General features: G+C 45.4%; 1 protein-coding gene across 2 annotated transcripts in view; it reads right to left on the bottom strand.

Moving 5' to 3' along the window:
• The window catches only part of GLRX (glutaredoxin), a 59151-nt gene extending 47841 nt beyond the window's left edge, over positions 1-11310 (bottom strand). Inside the window, exon 1 of one of the 2 annotated variants that reach the window (XM_069225670.1) lies at positions 10977-11308. In XM_069225670.1, coding sequence (XP_069081771.1) covers positions 10977-11183 — 207 coding nt within the window. In that variant the 5' untranslated portion in view covers positions 11184-11308. Of the gene's footprint in view, positions 1-10976 lie in introns of both variants that reach the window. The other variant, XM_069225681.1, reaches the window with a different exon arrangement.
• Between the last annotated feature and the right edge of the window lie 3851 nt (positions 11311-15161).

Here is a 15161-nt window from a genome sequence, read left to right on the forward strand (position 1 = left end):
ACTTGAACCCTGAACTGTGGACTTCCTAGCCCCTGGAACTGGAAGTCAAGTACTTACCTGTAAAACGTTCTAAGTTTTGTGTCAACTTTTAAAACAGATAATTGCCAATATTTCAAAAACTGTATAAATTATCGATTTTAAACAAAGTAATACTACTGGGTGTGTGAAATACAAATCTATTGAAGTACTTAACTGCAACTTGAATCTTGTGGTTCTAGAAATAAATTAAGAAAATATATTTTTACTATATAAAAACAGGAGTTAAGGCATTGAGTGTGTGCTTCTTCTATTGTCTGTGTGTGTACAACAAATGCTTTGCACTACCCTCTGATAAGCCCAACTACTCGACCACACTACCTCAAAAGAGAGCATTAGTATTTTCTACTTTAGCCTCTGTTAAGCCTCTGGGGAACCCTTGGACTCTGTGCACACTACATCTCATTTTGATATAGTATATACAGAGCCAGCTTCCTACAGGGGTGAATTTCCTAAACCAGTGGTTCACAACTTATGTTCCTGGGACCCGTGGGGATCCACAAAGCCAGCTCAGGGGGTCCGCAACTCCTTAGAAAATATAATAATTTTAACAAATTAGGCCCCCAGCTTTAGTTAATGACTCCGTGAGGGGGGGTCCCCGCATTACAATAATGATTCAGCGGTGGTCCCTGGGTTCCAGTACTTCTAAAGTGGTGGTCCACAGAAGTCAAAAGGTTGGGAACCACTGTCCTAAACTGTTGAGGTGGTCCATCTTCCTACACGGAATGGACTTTATGGTGCAACACCACCCTGACACAGAACACGCCAATGCTGATGTTCTGTCTAGGTTCTTCTGCCTTAATGATGAGAATTCCCATGAGGTTGGGTAGTTCTCCTCACTTTCAGCTAGGGTAGTGGGGGATGTGTTAAACCTGTCTGCTCTTGGGTTGGTTTAGCCTCTCTTTGGCATCTGACCTCCTGTTTTGATCCTGTCCTCAGTTTCATTTTTGCTGGCTTCAGGGCTCTGTGCACTTTACTACCGCTGACCAGTGCTAAAGTGCAAGTGCTTTCTCGCTAAATGATTTTGGTGATTGTTTTATTTAGATAAATATTGGCTATTTTTCCAAACTGGTGTGGAGTACTTTGTGGTGTTTTCACTGTGTTACTGTTGTGTGTACAAATACTTTATACATTGCCTCTGAGATAAGCCTGACTGCTTGTGGCAAGCTACCAAGGGTGTGAGCAGGGGTTATCTTAGCTCTGTAACTCCCTTACCCCGACTAGAGTGGGGGTCCCTAATTGGACATGGTGCAAACCACTGCCAACAAGAGACCCCATTTCTAACATATCTGCATATGCAGAAAGTGTGGGTTGTGTCTTCTCTAGAGTGGTTACACAACCTACAGGGGGGTTTCTCCTGCTACCATTAGCCAGGGTGTTGCATGTGCATTTGTGGGGAGGACTCGAAGGTGATATTTTAAAAAGGTTCCCTTGGTCCTGCTACTGAAGGCTTCACCCAAATATGGTTGTGGTTTTAGCTGAGTGCAACTATTTAGTACCATCCATGCATGGGCGTGATTCTCAAAGGAAGCCTTATCCTTTAATGATGAGATTAGTCTCAACATTTCGCCAGTTGCCTTTCTAAACGACTAAAGGGTGGGCATTGCAGACCATAGCTGAGCCAGTCCGAGCTGGTCGATGGAGTCTTTGAGGGGTTTTCCAGCTGCTGAATGGGGTTTATTGATTTCCAGCCACTATGATTTAAGATATTCCTTTCAGCAGACCGGAACTGTAGCACATGATGACAAATTCTGCACGTCTGGCAATCGTTTGCTTGGCAAGACCAAATTCTAGCCTAATCTGGGCTGCTGAGGTGTAATTTAGTAGATTAAATATTTCCCTGTAGATTTTGATGGCAGTGTTGTCCAGAGTGGTTGAAGCCCTTCCTAGAATAGCCTCCCTTCTGTACGCCAAAGTTAAGACTATCTTTGACGTAGCTATTTCCAAAATGGGCATGTAAGATTGTCTGTTCAGGTTCCTGAAAAGCACCCAGAGGACTGCAGCCAAGGCAAGCCCCTTTTGTCTTCATTTCCTGTGTGGCTTTTTTGTCAAATGTGACTGCGGGATATTTATAGTCGGTGACTTCTCCAACCTTTCTGGAGTCTAGGAGCCAGCTGATTTCGCCACTCGTTCTTCTGCAGAAATTCATAATTTTAGTTTTCTTGGTGTCAATTGTCAGGGCGCTTCTTAACGAGTAATTGTAAGTGGCCTTCAGAAGGAGCTGCATCCCCATGTTGGTACGGTTGATCATCACTAGATCATCAGCATGCAACGAATTTGAAAGAGGTGGTGCTAAGCTTCTGAGCATGAGAAATTACCACAGCCAAAGGTGAAGAGAGGTCTGCCAGAAATGGATTAAAGAGCGTTGGGGCCAGAATGCACCCCTGCTTTAGCCCTACAGATGTTGAGACGACCATGGAAAGGCTGGCCCCGTTGCCCAGCTTTATCCCGACCCAAGTGTCCATGTATACATTTTCAATTACTCCTATAAACAATGGCGGTACATCCCAGTCTTTTAGCTTATTCCATAACAGTTTTCATGGGACACTGGCAAAAGCCGCCTTGTATTCTATGCATCATATATACAGTGGTTGTTTGGTTGATTTTGAGGCTTCTAGCAGCAAGGTCAGTGCCATGATGTTTGTCAAAGTCCCTGTTTTTTTTGTGAACACCATCTGATTGATACAGTGTCAGGCCAATCAAAGAGCCATTCCAATAGGACACCCGCATAGTACTTTGCCTCATTGTCAATGAGGGATATCAGCCTGTAATTTTCGGGTTCTGACCGGACTGTACCCTCGAAGACTGGTGAAATCACAGACCCTTTCTAGGAGGCTGGGATTGTGGCACCTAACAGAGCATTAATGAATAAAGGGGCTTTGTACCCTGCCCATTTTGCTGGGTTGATCTTATAGATGGCTTGGGGAATTTCATTCAGACAAGGAGCACCTGTGAGTCTACCTTTAGTTATCTGCTGCTTTATTATTTCCTTGTCTAGAATTCACTCCTCCTTTAGAACGATGGGCAATGGATCTGGGTGGAATTGCTCACCTGACGAGCTCACCCCTGGGCTGCCCATTGAGTATGCTTCTTTTGTGGGATTGTTATTAAAGTGAGCAGTAAGGAGGAAGAAGGCCCAGGCTTCTTCAGAGAGATTTGATCCAGGGTGTGTTGGCGCTTTGTCTTTTAGGGAGTTGACAGATCACCAGAAGGCATTTGCATTGTGATGCTTTATGTCCCAGATGAGTTTTGCCCAGACGTGGACTGCCATTTCCCTCTTTTTAGGCCAGGTGGCCCTTTTTAACTCTTTTTTTCTTTGTGATACCTGAGGTCAGATATGGAATCTTCTTTTTGAGGTAGCAGTCGTACTGCTCTCAGAGCTCTATTGACCTCTCTTTTCAGTGTTATTTCTCTGCTTGCGCACTTGTTCGGTCTTTATATTGAAAAGCCAGTTGATGTTTGAGCTGTATGGGAGTTTATTTTTTTGAGGCATGTTGTTGGGAGAAGGAAATTGTGAATGGTTCCCAGATGCTTGTTGTGGAACTCCTGTCGCTATGAGCCTGCTTAAAGTGATTTTCAGCTGCCTGTTCCATGGAAAGTATATTGGTTGCGGACCACTTTACCCTTCTTAGGTCAGGTAGGTAGATTGATCCCAAAGGATCTGCAGTTGGTAGGTTCATAGGCACCACAAGAGCAAGTTTCAGCTCCTGCTGTAGGTGGTCACTCTCCATTCCTTTCCCCCCCATCTTAAATTAGCTTACTTGTAATAGAGCATGGGAACCAAATGTGCATTCAAGCAGGGAATTGCTGCTGGCAGAGTGGAATGACATTGCAGGCAGGAAATAATCTTGGAAGCGGATGTTGATTGGGCCCCTTTGATTCCCTCCTCCCAATTTCCATGTATTCCTAAACTGGAATGTCCCACTGACTTGTACCTCCATAATTTTGCTTGTTCATGAGGAGCCTAACAAGTGGGTATTGAAAACACCTGTTACTATGGTCAGGGAAAGCAGATGGAATGCCCCTAGTCGGAGGAGGCTGTCTCAGTTTCTTCAACATGTCTGCATGTTCTTTTCAGTTTGGCAGTGTATACAGATTTACTAATGTTACAGAAATACCGTTGGTTACTGCCTGCATTTTCTGCATGGCTAGGCACAATATTTGGATGTTATCCGAGTCTATTTATTGCTCCTTTGCGCTACTATTGACGGATGTAGACAAGTAGATTGCAAGTCCCCCTTTACTTTGTCCTGTGAAAAAAGTGCCTCTTTTTTAAATGGTTAGCCCCCCCCACTTTTTGCCTGAAACATGATGTGGTTTCTAACTGTAAGTTCCCTGGGCCCCTGCTAAACAGGTTCCCAGGGCCAGATCTCTTTTCCCAAAACTGTACTGTGATTGACAACTTCAGCCACCCTTGTAAGCCCCTAGTAAATAGTAAAATAGTACCCCTGGTACCTAGGGCATGGGTACTGAAGAGGACCCCTCCCCGGAGCTGCAGCATCAATTGTGCCACTCTGAGAGGCCCTACACCTGCCTTATGCAGACTGCTACTGCAGGATGCATGACAAGGTGCCCCCAAAATTACAAACACAACATGGCGTGCCATGTCCCCTAACACTGTATGCAGTATATGTAACACACCCCTCTAGCCAGCCTTAGAGCCCCAAAGCAGGGTGCCCCTGCTATGTCTTTGTTGATTCTCAGACATAGTAAGTGTACAGGGAAGCCATTTTAAAAGCATGTGCTGGCTACGGGCAACTATGAGTTCCACCAGCTATATGACGGCCTCTCTGAACCCTGTGTTGTTTGGTATCAAACAACTCAGCATAATAAATCCTTGCTGGTGCCAGTGTTGGATTTATTATAAAATGTACCCGGAGGGCACCTCAGAGGTGCCCCCTGAAAACTTAACAGCCCTTGCATGGTTGCTGACAGGTCTTAGCCAGCCTGCCACCATGAGACAGGATTCTGAACCCCTGGAGTGAGAGCTTGTGCTCTCTGGGGCCAGAAGAAAAAGCCTTTTCTGGGCGGAGTTGGCACACCTCCTCCCCTGGCAGGCACCCTACCCAGGCAGGAAGCTTCAAAAGCTATACCGCCTTTGAAATGCGACCCCAGCCTCTGCTGCTACCAGTAGAAGGCAACCCCTTGCTGCAGCCCCAACTTTAGATGGGAAAACTAGAAAGAATAGCGGGTGTGGACACCTCAGCCAGCACTACCCTTCAGGTGTAAAAGGTGAGGTGACCCCTCCAATTCATTTTCCTTCTTCTTGGATGGAAGGAAAAATAGTCAATTAGGGTCAGGGTTGTGTCCCTATCCCAAAGGAGGTAGTCACATAGTGGGTGCAGCCATCCTAAGGTAGGTAGCCCATTGGCTACTACTAGGTACACCCTTAAAACCTCCTAAATACAGAATTTAGGTAGCATCCCTGGACCAGAACTTTAGATTCCTGATGGCCTAAGAAGAGCTGGACACCACAGAAGTTGCACCAGCAGACACAAACTGACTTGGCTCCAGCCCTACCGGCCTGTCTGCAGCCCTCGAAGAACCTGCACCAAAAGACGACTTGTCCTGCAGCCCCATGACTTCCAAAGCCTTGGGAGGAGGACTGCCTTCGATAAAGACAAAGATCTCTCATGGACAGAGGACTTGTCTAAAAGAAACCAACTTTAAAGATGAAGAAGTCTGCCTGAGGAACTGCAAAACTGCCTCTGGAACCACCTCTGCATCTGATGCCCACAGCTCGAGTCCAAGTGGCCCACCAGTCCTGTGAAGGTTCCCCAGCACTTCCGAACAATATTCCACCATGGTTTGACCCCTGCCAGACTGCATAGCAGCCTCAATCCAAAGACTCCCCCTGACCGCGACCTGCCTGGTAAGCTGTTTCTGATGCCAAAAGACACACCCACACCCAGAGTCCCTGCATCTTGGGGAGCTGGACCATCAGTGTCCCTATGATCCCTGGCATTTCTACTTACCAGGGCAGCTGTGGGTTGTCTTCACCCGGCCTCCTGGCCGGAGCCTACAGTCGGTTTCTGAAACCAATCTCCTCCGTAGGATAACATTGGGTGCCCAACGCTATGTTGGCACTGTTCATCCGGCTGCTCCTGTGCTGCTGATGGTGTAAGTTTGGTGCTGCCTTGTGCCCCCCACTTGTACTTAACTCAAGGAGATCAACCCATGACCCTGCTCTATTCACCTGGTAGCAGCACATCTTCAGTTACCCCCTGTCTCTATAGGATAACATTGGGTGCCAGGCCCTGTGCTGGTACTATGCACCCAGCTGCCCCTGTGTGGCTAAGGGTGTAAATGTGGTGATGCCTTGTGCCTCCTCCGATGCTTACCTCAACCCCCGGAGACCAACCTCCGACGCTGCTTTTACTCAGATGTAAGCAATGCATCTTCAATCACCCCCAGATTTCATTGGTTAACGTTGGGCGCCTGACTCCGAATTCGACCTCTGCACCCAGTTGCTCCTGTGAATGCACTCTTGCTGATTCAAACCTCACCTGGTGTTTACCTAAAACCCCGAAGATTGGAACTGTAAGTCGTGTACTTACCTGCAAAAGTGTACTCTTATTTTTCTCCCATAGGTTAACATCGAAGAGTCTGACAATTGCTGTGTGTCAATTTTTGAAAACTAAAAAACATTTTTAATTAAAAAAACTGCTTACCTTCTAACGAAGTTCGTGGTCTTAAAAATTATATAAAAACCCAAGTTATTTTTTTTTTTAAATTGGACTCGAGTTATTCTTTTGAGTGTGTGTCTTCATTTATTGATACTGTGAGTACAATGGATGCTTAGCACAACTCCTAGAAAAGCCTAACTGCTCACCCACACTACCACAGAAATAGAGCATTGGGTTGTCTATTTTTGCCTCTGGATACCAAGGTGGGGTTGCCTTGGATGGCCATCGGTTCTTGAGCACAGGTCTCCTGTAAAGCAGCTACCAAAACAATTTGAAGGTAGGAGACAAAGTCTGTTTTCAGCTTGCTGGCTAAGCCATCCGAAATGTCTGTGTTCCTCATTCTGAGGAATCTCCTTCAGCTGCCACAGGTCACCTTGCTAGTTGTGGCTTGTTTAGTGGTCTTGCAATCCACTCCCACTCACTGATAGCTGGCCCAAGTCTTGGTGCAATAAGTTTGTTTTGCTTTTTCCTTACTCAGAGGACTTGCCCCTAGGGCATTTTTCAGCATTGAGAATGGTGTTGGCAGGCTGACATATACTGGCTCTCTGCCTTCTTTCTTTGCGAGTTGGTGCGGGTACCCTGGTCTGCCAAGTCCAGTGAGCTCCAGATGACCTTTGGATCTCCCTGTTGCCCATTGTTTATGTTAATGACTTTAACATATTCTAGGTCAGCAGAGATAGCCCTGGCTAAGTCTGGAATCTGTTTCAGCAATGTTACGGTGTTTCCTCGATTGAGGATGTCATAATTTCCTAATGAGCGGTAAAGTGGGTGGTGGAACAAAGTTGCACTATGGCCTTCTTTCTGGGATCTCACAGGGTGTGCTCTTGGACGGCAGCTGAGGGTTATTAGAGCCAGTGAGACCTATTTGAGTTTGCACCACTGAAAATCCTGACATTTCATATGAATGACTCTCTTTAGAGCCAGGCTTGTGTCTTTGGGGCTTCCGGGATAGATGTCAGGAATCATTATTTCTGAAGAAGGTATCTGTGATATAATTTGCATATGGGGAATGTGCTTATGTATAACGTTCACTCAGATGACCGATGAAATAGATGTGTAAAACACAATTTTATTAAAATGTACACATATTTTGCAGAACAAAGTGTGATTTTGTTTATCCCTACAAATAGTTCAATTTCACTACCTATGTCTTTTCGGTCTGTTTGTATGGCAGTCTTATATCGCCATCAGTGGATCTTCACTGAATGAGTAACGGCCAAAAATTAGTTGAAGTCATAAAGCTTTAACTAATCCATAAAATATCTTCTTCTGCGTCATCCAACCCCTCTTTATAACTGTTGATAGTACTATGTGCACAACGTACCAAGCTGGTGTTGCTTCCGCTCCTACAACACGATAATTTACTTATTGGCCACTCATGGCTGGGCACTGATGAAGTCTGCTGTTTCTTCCTTTTTTTCCTTCTCCCCTTTACTACTTCCTCATTTTCTCTAGGGCACTCCAACTGCTCTCTTGCACCCACAGCCCAGACCCATCCTTCTTCTCGGTCCTGATCATTCCTCTCACCAGCATTCAAGTGTATTGCTCTCACTTCACCTGAGTAATTGAGGACCTCTGGCAAAGAATTGGAGGTCCGGTTTTTGGAGGGTATGGCACTGTTTGAGTTTTTGGGTGCAAACTGGGTATAGCAGGAGTGGGTGCTATGGCAATCTTCTCTAGATGCTGGTAGCAGTGCTGCATTTCAGCTGGTGGGGAGCACCAACACTTAGTTTCCCACATTATATTTACCGAGCACAAGAGAGGGAATTTCCACAGAGGAAGAGAAAGATGGTAAAACCATCACAAAAGTAGAAGGCAGCAGGAGTGTGATGAAAGTGTCCTGTAGTAAATTAAAGAGTTACGAGGTGGGTTTATATTTTCCAGCCTTTGTATTCCATGCACTGATGTTTGATCTAAGCACCTGGCACAGCAGTGTCAGGCACCGGCACTCTTTCTTTCCCAAGTTAGGCACTGCTGGTAAGGGAGATCCATAGTGGAGAGGCTATTTGCTGAATGCAGTCTGCTTGAAAACGGGCCAGGTAATATACTTCAGAAACCAGACGGGATTATAATCCACTAATCAATGTGGACAAACCACCTAATCACACATCTAATGTAAAAAGACCACTCCACTGATGGTAAGACCCCTAAGCAGCAGAACACAGCTCCAGAGCAGACTCTGGTTTGTCAGAAGTTGCAACTTCAATACACCCCTAAGAGAACACTCCAACACATCATATTTTCACTGGCTTGAGCTATAAGCTGCTAGGTCAACCCCACGACCCCCTGAACATACCCGATGTGCAAGGGGAGGGCTTACACAAGGCCAGAGCGTGTCCTTAAGCATCCGTCATAGAGCATCTGTCTTGGAACAAGTTTTGTCCTAAAGCGCTACGAGTCAAAATAAAAAAAAATATGTTATAATCGCATATGTTATATGTGATTATATGTTATAAAAAATGTTCTAATCACAAAGTGGGCAAGCACTGTGCATTGTTGGGATCCGAAGACCACATGTAATAGAAAACGATAGACAGCAAGCTACAACTTGCACAGTGCTACCTGACTACAAAGATTGTTGTGAACAGAGATAAACTGGTAAATTCGGTACACAAGTGTGCAAACTAAACAAATCGCCTCGAAAAAAGGAACCGAGCGTTTAACAAAACCAACAAGGAGGTTAACAAACCTGTTTTTTCTTTTTTATTACAAGAGTGTTTTATTGGGATTTTATAAAATAGGAAAATGAAATAACATAAATGAAAAGAAACAATACATTACATGGTACCATCCAATCTTCAGGTAGGAATAGTAGTTTAGAATATGGCATGAGTCGTTGGTCCACATTTATAAAAGTAGAGGCTAGCGATAAGTGTAGTTGTTTGCAAAGGTGAGGTGAGGGTAATCAGTGTATGTACTATGACAGAGCAGTTTTTGATGTTGTAGATGAATGATAAAAGGTACCTCAGTTGTAGATGAATGAGAGAGTAAAATAATGCAGATGAGAGAAGAGAAGAATGTGATGGGGTGAAAGGGGAGTACATGGGGGAAGGGGTGTGGGAGAATGGGTGAGTGAATGCTCGAGTTATCAGATGATTGTGGCTACATAGACAGTGAGACATAAAGTTGTTTAGTTTGCACCAGAGTTTACCATTCTTCATTGGTTTTGTCTTGAAGTACAATTTTAGTGAGTTACAGGCAGTTCTGGTGAATTAAACCCATTCCCACCATGTGTGTGGAGGGGGGGATAGTTTGGATGTGTCTTTCCATTCGTTCCAAATAACTTTAAGGCCAGTTGTGACTAGATGACCGTTTAATAGCAGTGGGGAGGATTCCCAGTATAATAGAGGCTGAAGTAGGAGTCCATTTTGTATGATGTATTTGATATTTTATATTACTGATGTCCTGCCAGAACTTTTTGGTGGAGGTGCACTCCATTAGCATGTGTTTGAAGTCTCCGTTTTTTTTCTTACAGCTCTAGCATGTGTTGGGGAATCGGGGGCCTAGTTTATAAAGTTTGGCCGGAGTCCAGTGGGCCATATTGGCAATGCAGTATCTGCTTTCTACTAGTGATATAGTTATCATGTTTGAAGTGAGGTTTCTCCAGGTAGATGGCCAGTCCTGTGAAACTTTTGGAATGAACAAACTAGTTTGTTTTAACCGGACTAGGACTAGGTAACGTGATAGGCCAGGCCAAATATACTCTTGGGTTGCTCAGCAAGGGTTATATCTTTAATAAGTGACACCTTGGAAATCACCGTACTTTTTCTTGAACATCAGAGCGGCTTGACACAGTCCAGTTCCCAAAGTTAAATACATTCTTCTTTCATTGAAAAAGGGGTAACGCTCTTGTTAAATGTCATACATTAAGGTCTGTGTGAGGTGGACGCTTTCTGCAAGTCATGCATAACTCCGATACTGGCAGCATGCGGCGTCCTTACTCAACCTTCACATACATATACAGACAGATAATGTATGCCCGTTACAATAAAGCATCGCATTTACCGCCTTAACTACCGCCGCAGGTATCGCGGCGTGACTGAAGAAAGACGATAAAGCGGCAAGCACCAAGAGAAACAGAAATAATCATTCGGCCCTCCCCCAACTCCAACCACCCAGCCCTACAGAGGGAGTTCTGCCATAGACAGGATGTCACACACAATCGAGAAAAAGCAGTGAAAAGTAAAGTGTGAGTTCGGGGTTTGGGTTTACACTAACCCGCCTGGTAGGATTATGAAAGAAGCTGTCACTCACGGTGCGCTCGCCGGTGAGCTGCAGAAGGTAGTCCTGGATGTCGCTCATCAGCTCGTGCCGGCTGATGTCGATGATCTGCAGGTGGCCCGGCAGGAAATTGTATTTTTTCAGGAGACCCTCGGCGCGGACGCAGAACGGGCAGGACGGCTTCAAAAACACGGTGACTTTCCCCACCTGGATCTTGCTGTCTACAAAGCTCTTGGCCATCTTGCTGACCTGTCTTGGGCTCCCGCGTCTAGGCACAGAACGAAGGCGACTTCCTCGAAGGAGCGTGGCGCGCACTGTTCGCGGATACTAACGGGAGAGTGACTTAAGACTGACTGAGGGAGGGTGGGAGGGAAGGAAGAAACGAACACCCCATCCTGTCGGTCAAGACATTTAAAGGGACCGTGCATCAGTTTTCAGTTCGGACTTCCTGCTTCTATCTTCTGATCCGAAGTGCACAGAGGCTTACGAATGTTATAAAGCAAAATATAAATAAATACTTTGTTTCGGGAAGCAGTAAGGTCGCGTGTAAAATAGTGACAACGTCACTTTTGTGTAGGACAGAAACCCCCCACCACTATTACAGTGGGCACGGTTATGGGCAGAGACGTTTTAAGCCATGGGCAAAGTGGGTTCTGATCCGGGGTTATTTGGTTAGAACAGAGACCCTCATTAATTTATCCAAATAGTCGCTGTAATAACTACCTCAACCTCTTTTGGTCATAGAATATTGGCAAGTATCCCCCATCCTCATTTAGGACTACTCCCGTGTCCGCTTCCATGCCAATCTTAAATGCTGTACATGGACCAAGGCAGTTCAGGGCCAACTCGAGAAAAGAAGGAATCTTAAATGGAACAGATGCTGATTTTAATAAGCAATTGTGTATTGTTAGAAATTGGGGTCTCTAGTTGACATAGTTATACTCCCTTGTCCAAGTAGGGATCACAATCCTAGTCAGGGTAAGTCACAACACAATCCAAATTATCCTGTGCCCACCACCTGCTTGCTTGGCACTGAGCAGTCAGGCTTGACTTTGAAGGCAATGTGTAAAGTATGTGTGCAATAACTCATACAGTAACACAGTGAAAACACCACAAAAATACAGCACACATTTTAGTAAAGTAGATAATATTTATATGAATAAAATAAGATTGGAACAATGAAAATCCAATGTACACAAGCAAAGTTATTAATTTTTAAAGCTTAAATCCCACTAAAGCACTTAGAAACTCAATAGCTCCAACTGGAGCTATCACGGCATCGTTGACGGAGTCGTTCGCAATAGTTTGATGCCACTGGTGGCGGTCACAGAGTTGCATGGACCCCAGGTGCAGTACCTTTGAAAACAAAGAAACAAACATGTCTCACTGAGTCGTGGAGATAAGGTGTTGCTGGGGCCTGTGTGGTGTCAGTCCCTTACGGCATCCGGAAAGATGATGCGTCGGTTCCGTACTGTGAGGCAGGGGAGGCAAGGTGTTGGTTCCATCTGGTTGCAGGGGGGAACTGGTGCAGCGTAGGTGGCGAGGCATCAGTTCCTTGTGACCAGGCGGGGTCGATGGATCTAGTCAGTCAAGACATGATGTGTTGACTTCACCTTATCGGGATGATACTGTGTGACATCAGCAGGGTCGCGTCAATGTCAGACTTGCACTGCAGGCTACGATTGTTGCATGCAGCAATGTCCACGGAATGGGAGCAGGTTGTGGCGTCGGTGCTGGCATCGCTGAAGCTGTTCCTGGAATCGCTGAAGTCGGAAAACTAGCTAAAAGCTAGTAGATTAATTTTTTGCTGTCCCTGAGACTTCAGAACAGGAGGCAAGCTCAATCCAAGCCCTTGGAGTGCACCTTTGGGAAAAGCAGAGTCCTTCCAGCACAGTCAGAGGCCAGCAGGCAGCTGGGCAACTGCAGGACAGCAGTCCTTCTCAGCAAAGCAGTCCAGATGAGTCATTTGGGCAGCCAGGCAGCTCCTCTGACAGAGTTCAGATGTAGATCCAGAAGTGTCTGGTTTGGTGGGGGTCAGAGCCCCAGTTTATATACCCAAAATGCTTTTGAAGTGGGGGAAACTTCAAAGAGTAGCTTTGAAGTGCACAAGTTCCCCTTTAAGCCCAGTCCTGTCTGCCTGGATTCCTGTGGGTGGTTATCAGTCCTTTGTGTGAGGCAGCAGTGGCTGCCACATAATGCAAGGCAAGGGGTCGGGGGGAATGAAGACGAGGTACAAATTAAAAAAAAAATCTAAAGAACTTACCTCACCTCTATCCTTGCCACCTCCTGCTGCCTAGCATTCCTCTTCTTCTGGAGTGCCAGAATTTAATACTGGGACAGCAGTACAGGCTCTCCAGCAACCCTGGTGCTGCTTTCATGCAAAACCTTGCATGAAAGCAGTGCCAGAATTGGTCTGAGCAGCAGTGGCTGCTGCTCAGACCTGGGGTCTGTGCAGTTTCTCTAGGCCTGCTGTGTACACAGTCAGGTTGGAGAAACCTAAGTGCGCATGTGTGTTTGGCTGGCCTCAGATAGACAGCCAAACACACATGCGCACTTAGGTGCACTCTCCCCTAATCCCCCCTTCCACCTCCCATAGCTTAGCCCTGCCCTGCCCTGCTGGCTGTGCCAGAAGCAGACAAATAAAACGATCTATTGTTTTTATTTGTCTGCTTCTGGCATAGCCAGTGGGGAAACACTCCTTCGACCATAGCGAAAGAGCAGACCCTGGTGTGAGAGGAGGCCAATGTTCCCTTTAAGGTGCACATGCGTGGGCACCATGCCTGTCCCCACCACGCAGACATGTTTTCAAAGCGTGCACTTTCCCACTACGCCACTACCTGCATCACGGGAGTGAGTGAAACTGTTCGTCAGTGCTGCATTAAAAAAGCAAGCAGCGCGAAAATATGCTCTCTTTGCAGCATTGCAGGACAACCAGTGGCAGTCCATCTAGCGGATAAATTACTGTGAATAATGTTTGTGGTTTTTCAGGGCATCAGAGTTACAGCAGGTCATGGAGTTTAGCTTCTTCTGGCTTGAGGGCACCAGGCAGCATTCAGGGCAATAAATCATGCTTATCACCATGCTGCCTAGCGTATACAGCTCAGGGTGATTGCTTGCTAGATAAAATGTTTATTTTGACTACAGTGCTGAGGGCATTGTGTTCTCTCCAGTGCTTAATTTGTAAATAAAAAACATGCCATTGCCCAAAGCCCTCCTCATAAACATGCGGCTGCTGCAAATAAATGTACGAAGCTGAATACTAACGCAGCATAGTCCTAAAGCCATTTCGGCCCTCTTCAAGCCATTTAAAGCCACTCCCTGCCTCTTCAGCTCACTCTTTCAGCTTTCTGTTTTCTCCCATTGTGACGCTTTTTTGTTTTTCTCTTCCTCCGTCTTTCCCATATGTGTCTTTTATTCACAGTAAATGCTTGAGTAAGGCAAATAAGTGCTGGCCCTCAAAAATAAGTGCTGGTGCTCCACACCAGGAACAACAAGCTGTGATGTAATTCACCATGATGTCACTTGTATACTGCCCCACTTGGTTAGTCCCCCCACTTATTTTATTTTTTTAGGACTTGTGTCCTGCATTTAAGAGATTTGAAAAACACATTTTTATTTTTGGGTTCCTTGGTAAACTGTCAACAGTTGTTTTCAGCACAAGACACGTGTACTATGGAAACCAAGGCAACTTATTGAAGGACATGTTTGAAACACAAAACGAGTGACGTTTTAACCTTTGCTGGACTATACGTCAACTGGTGTGCTCTTATGCAGATGTGGCAGTTAGTACCATCTGCTGTTCTGCCCCATTTAAGCTTTCCCAGTCTTGAGGCTTTGCACAGCAGGATTAACATTGAAACTTCAACCCTGCATCTTAGTTACTGCTGAATGGAGCATACATGCCAATAGACCATGATTCAGGCGGAAGGCTCCATGTTTTCAAAGCATAAAATGGCTTTATATTGACTGTCTCATGCCGGAAAAAGCCTCTGCTTTCATAGAAATGAGTGGGAGAAATACATTCTCATGATTATAATTCTTTTAAATCTACCACTTTCCTCTTCTAAAATGTTGGCATGTATGATGGAGCCATGCTAGAGTTTAGATAATGTGGAAGTACTACAGGTGGGAGGCTCTAGAGAAATCACATGCTACACTGGAATATAGTCGCGTTCTTCTTTTCTAGTGTTTGTTTTATCTTGTCAAAGAATAGCAAAT

Source organism: Pleurodeles waltl, chromosome 1_1 (genome assembly GCF_031143425.1).
Source record: "Pleurodeles waltl isolate 20211129_DDA chromosome 1_1, aPleWal1.hap1.20221129, whole genome shotgun sequence".
NCBI lineage: Eukaryota > Metazoa > Chordata > Amphibia > Caudata > Salamandridae > Pleurodeles > Pleurodeles waltl.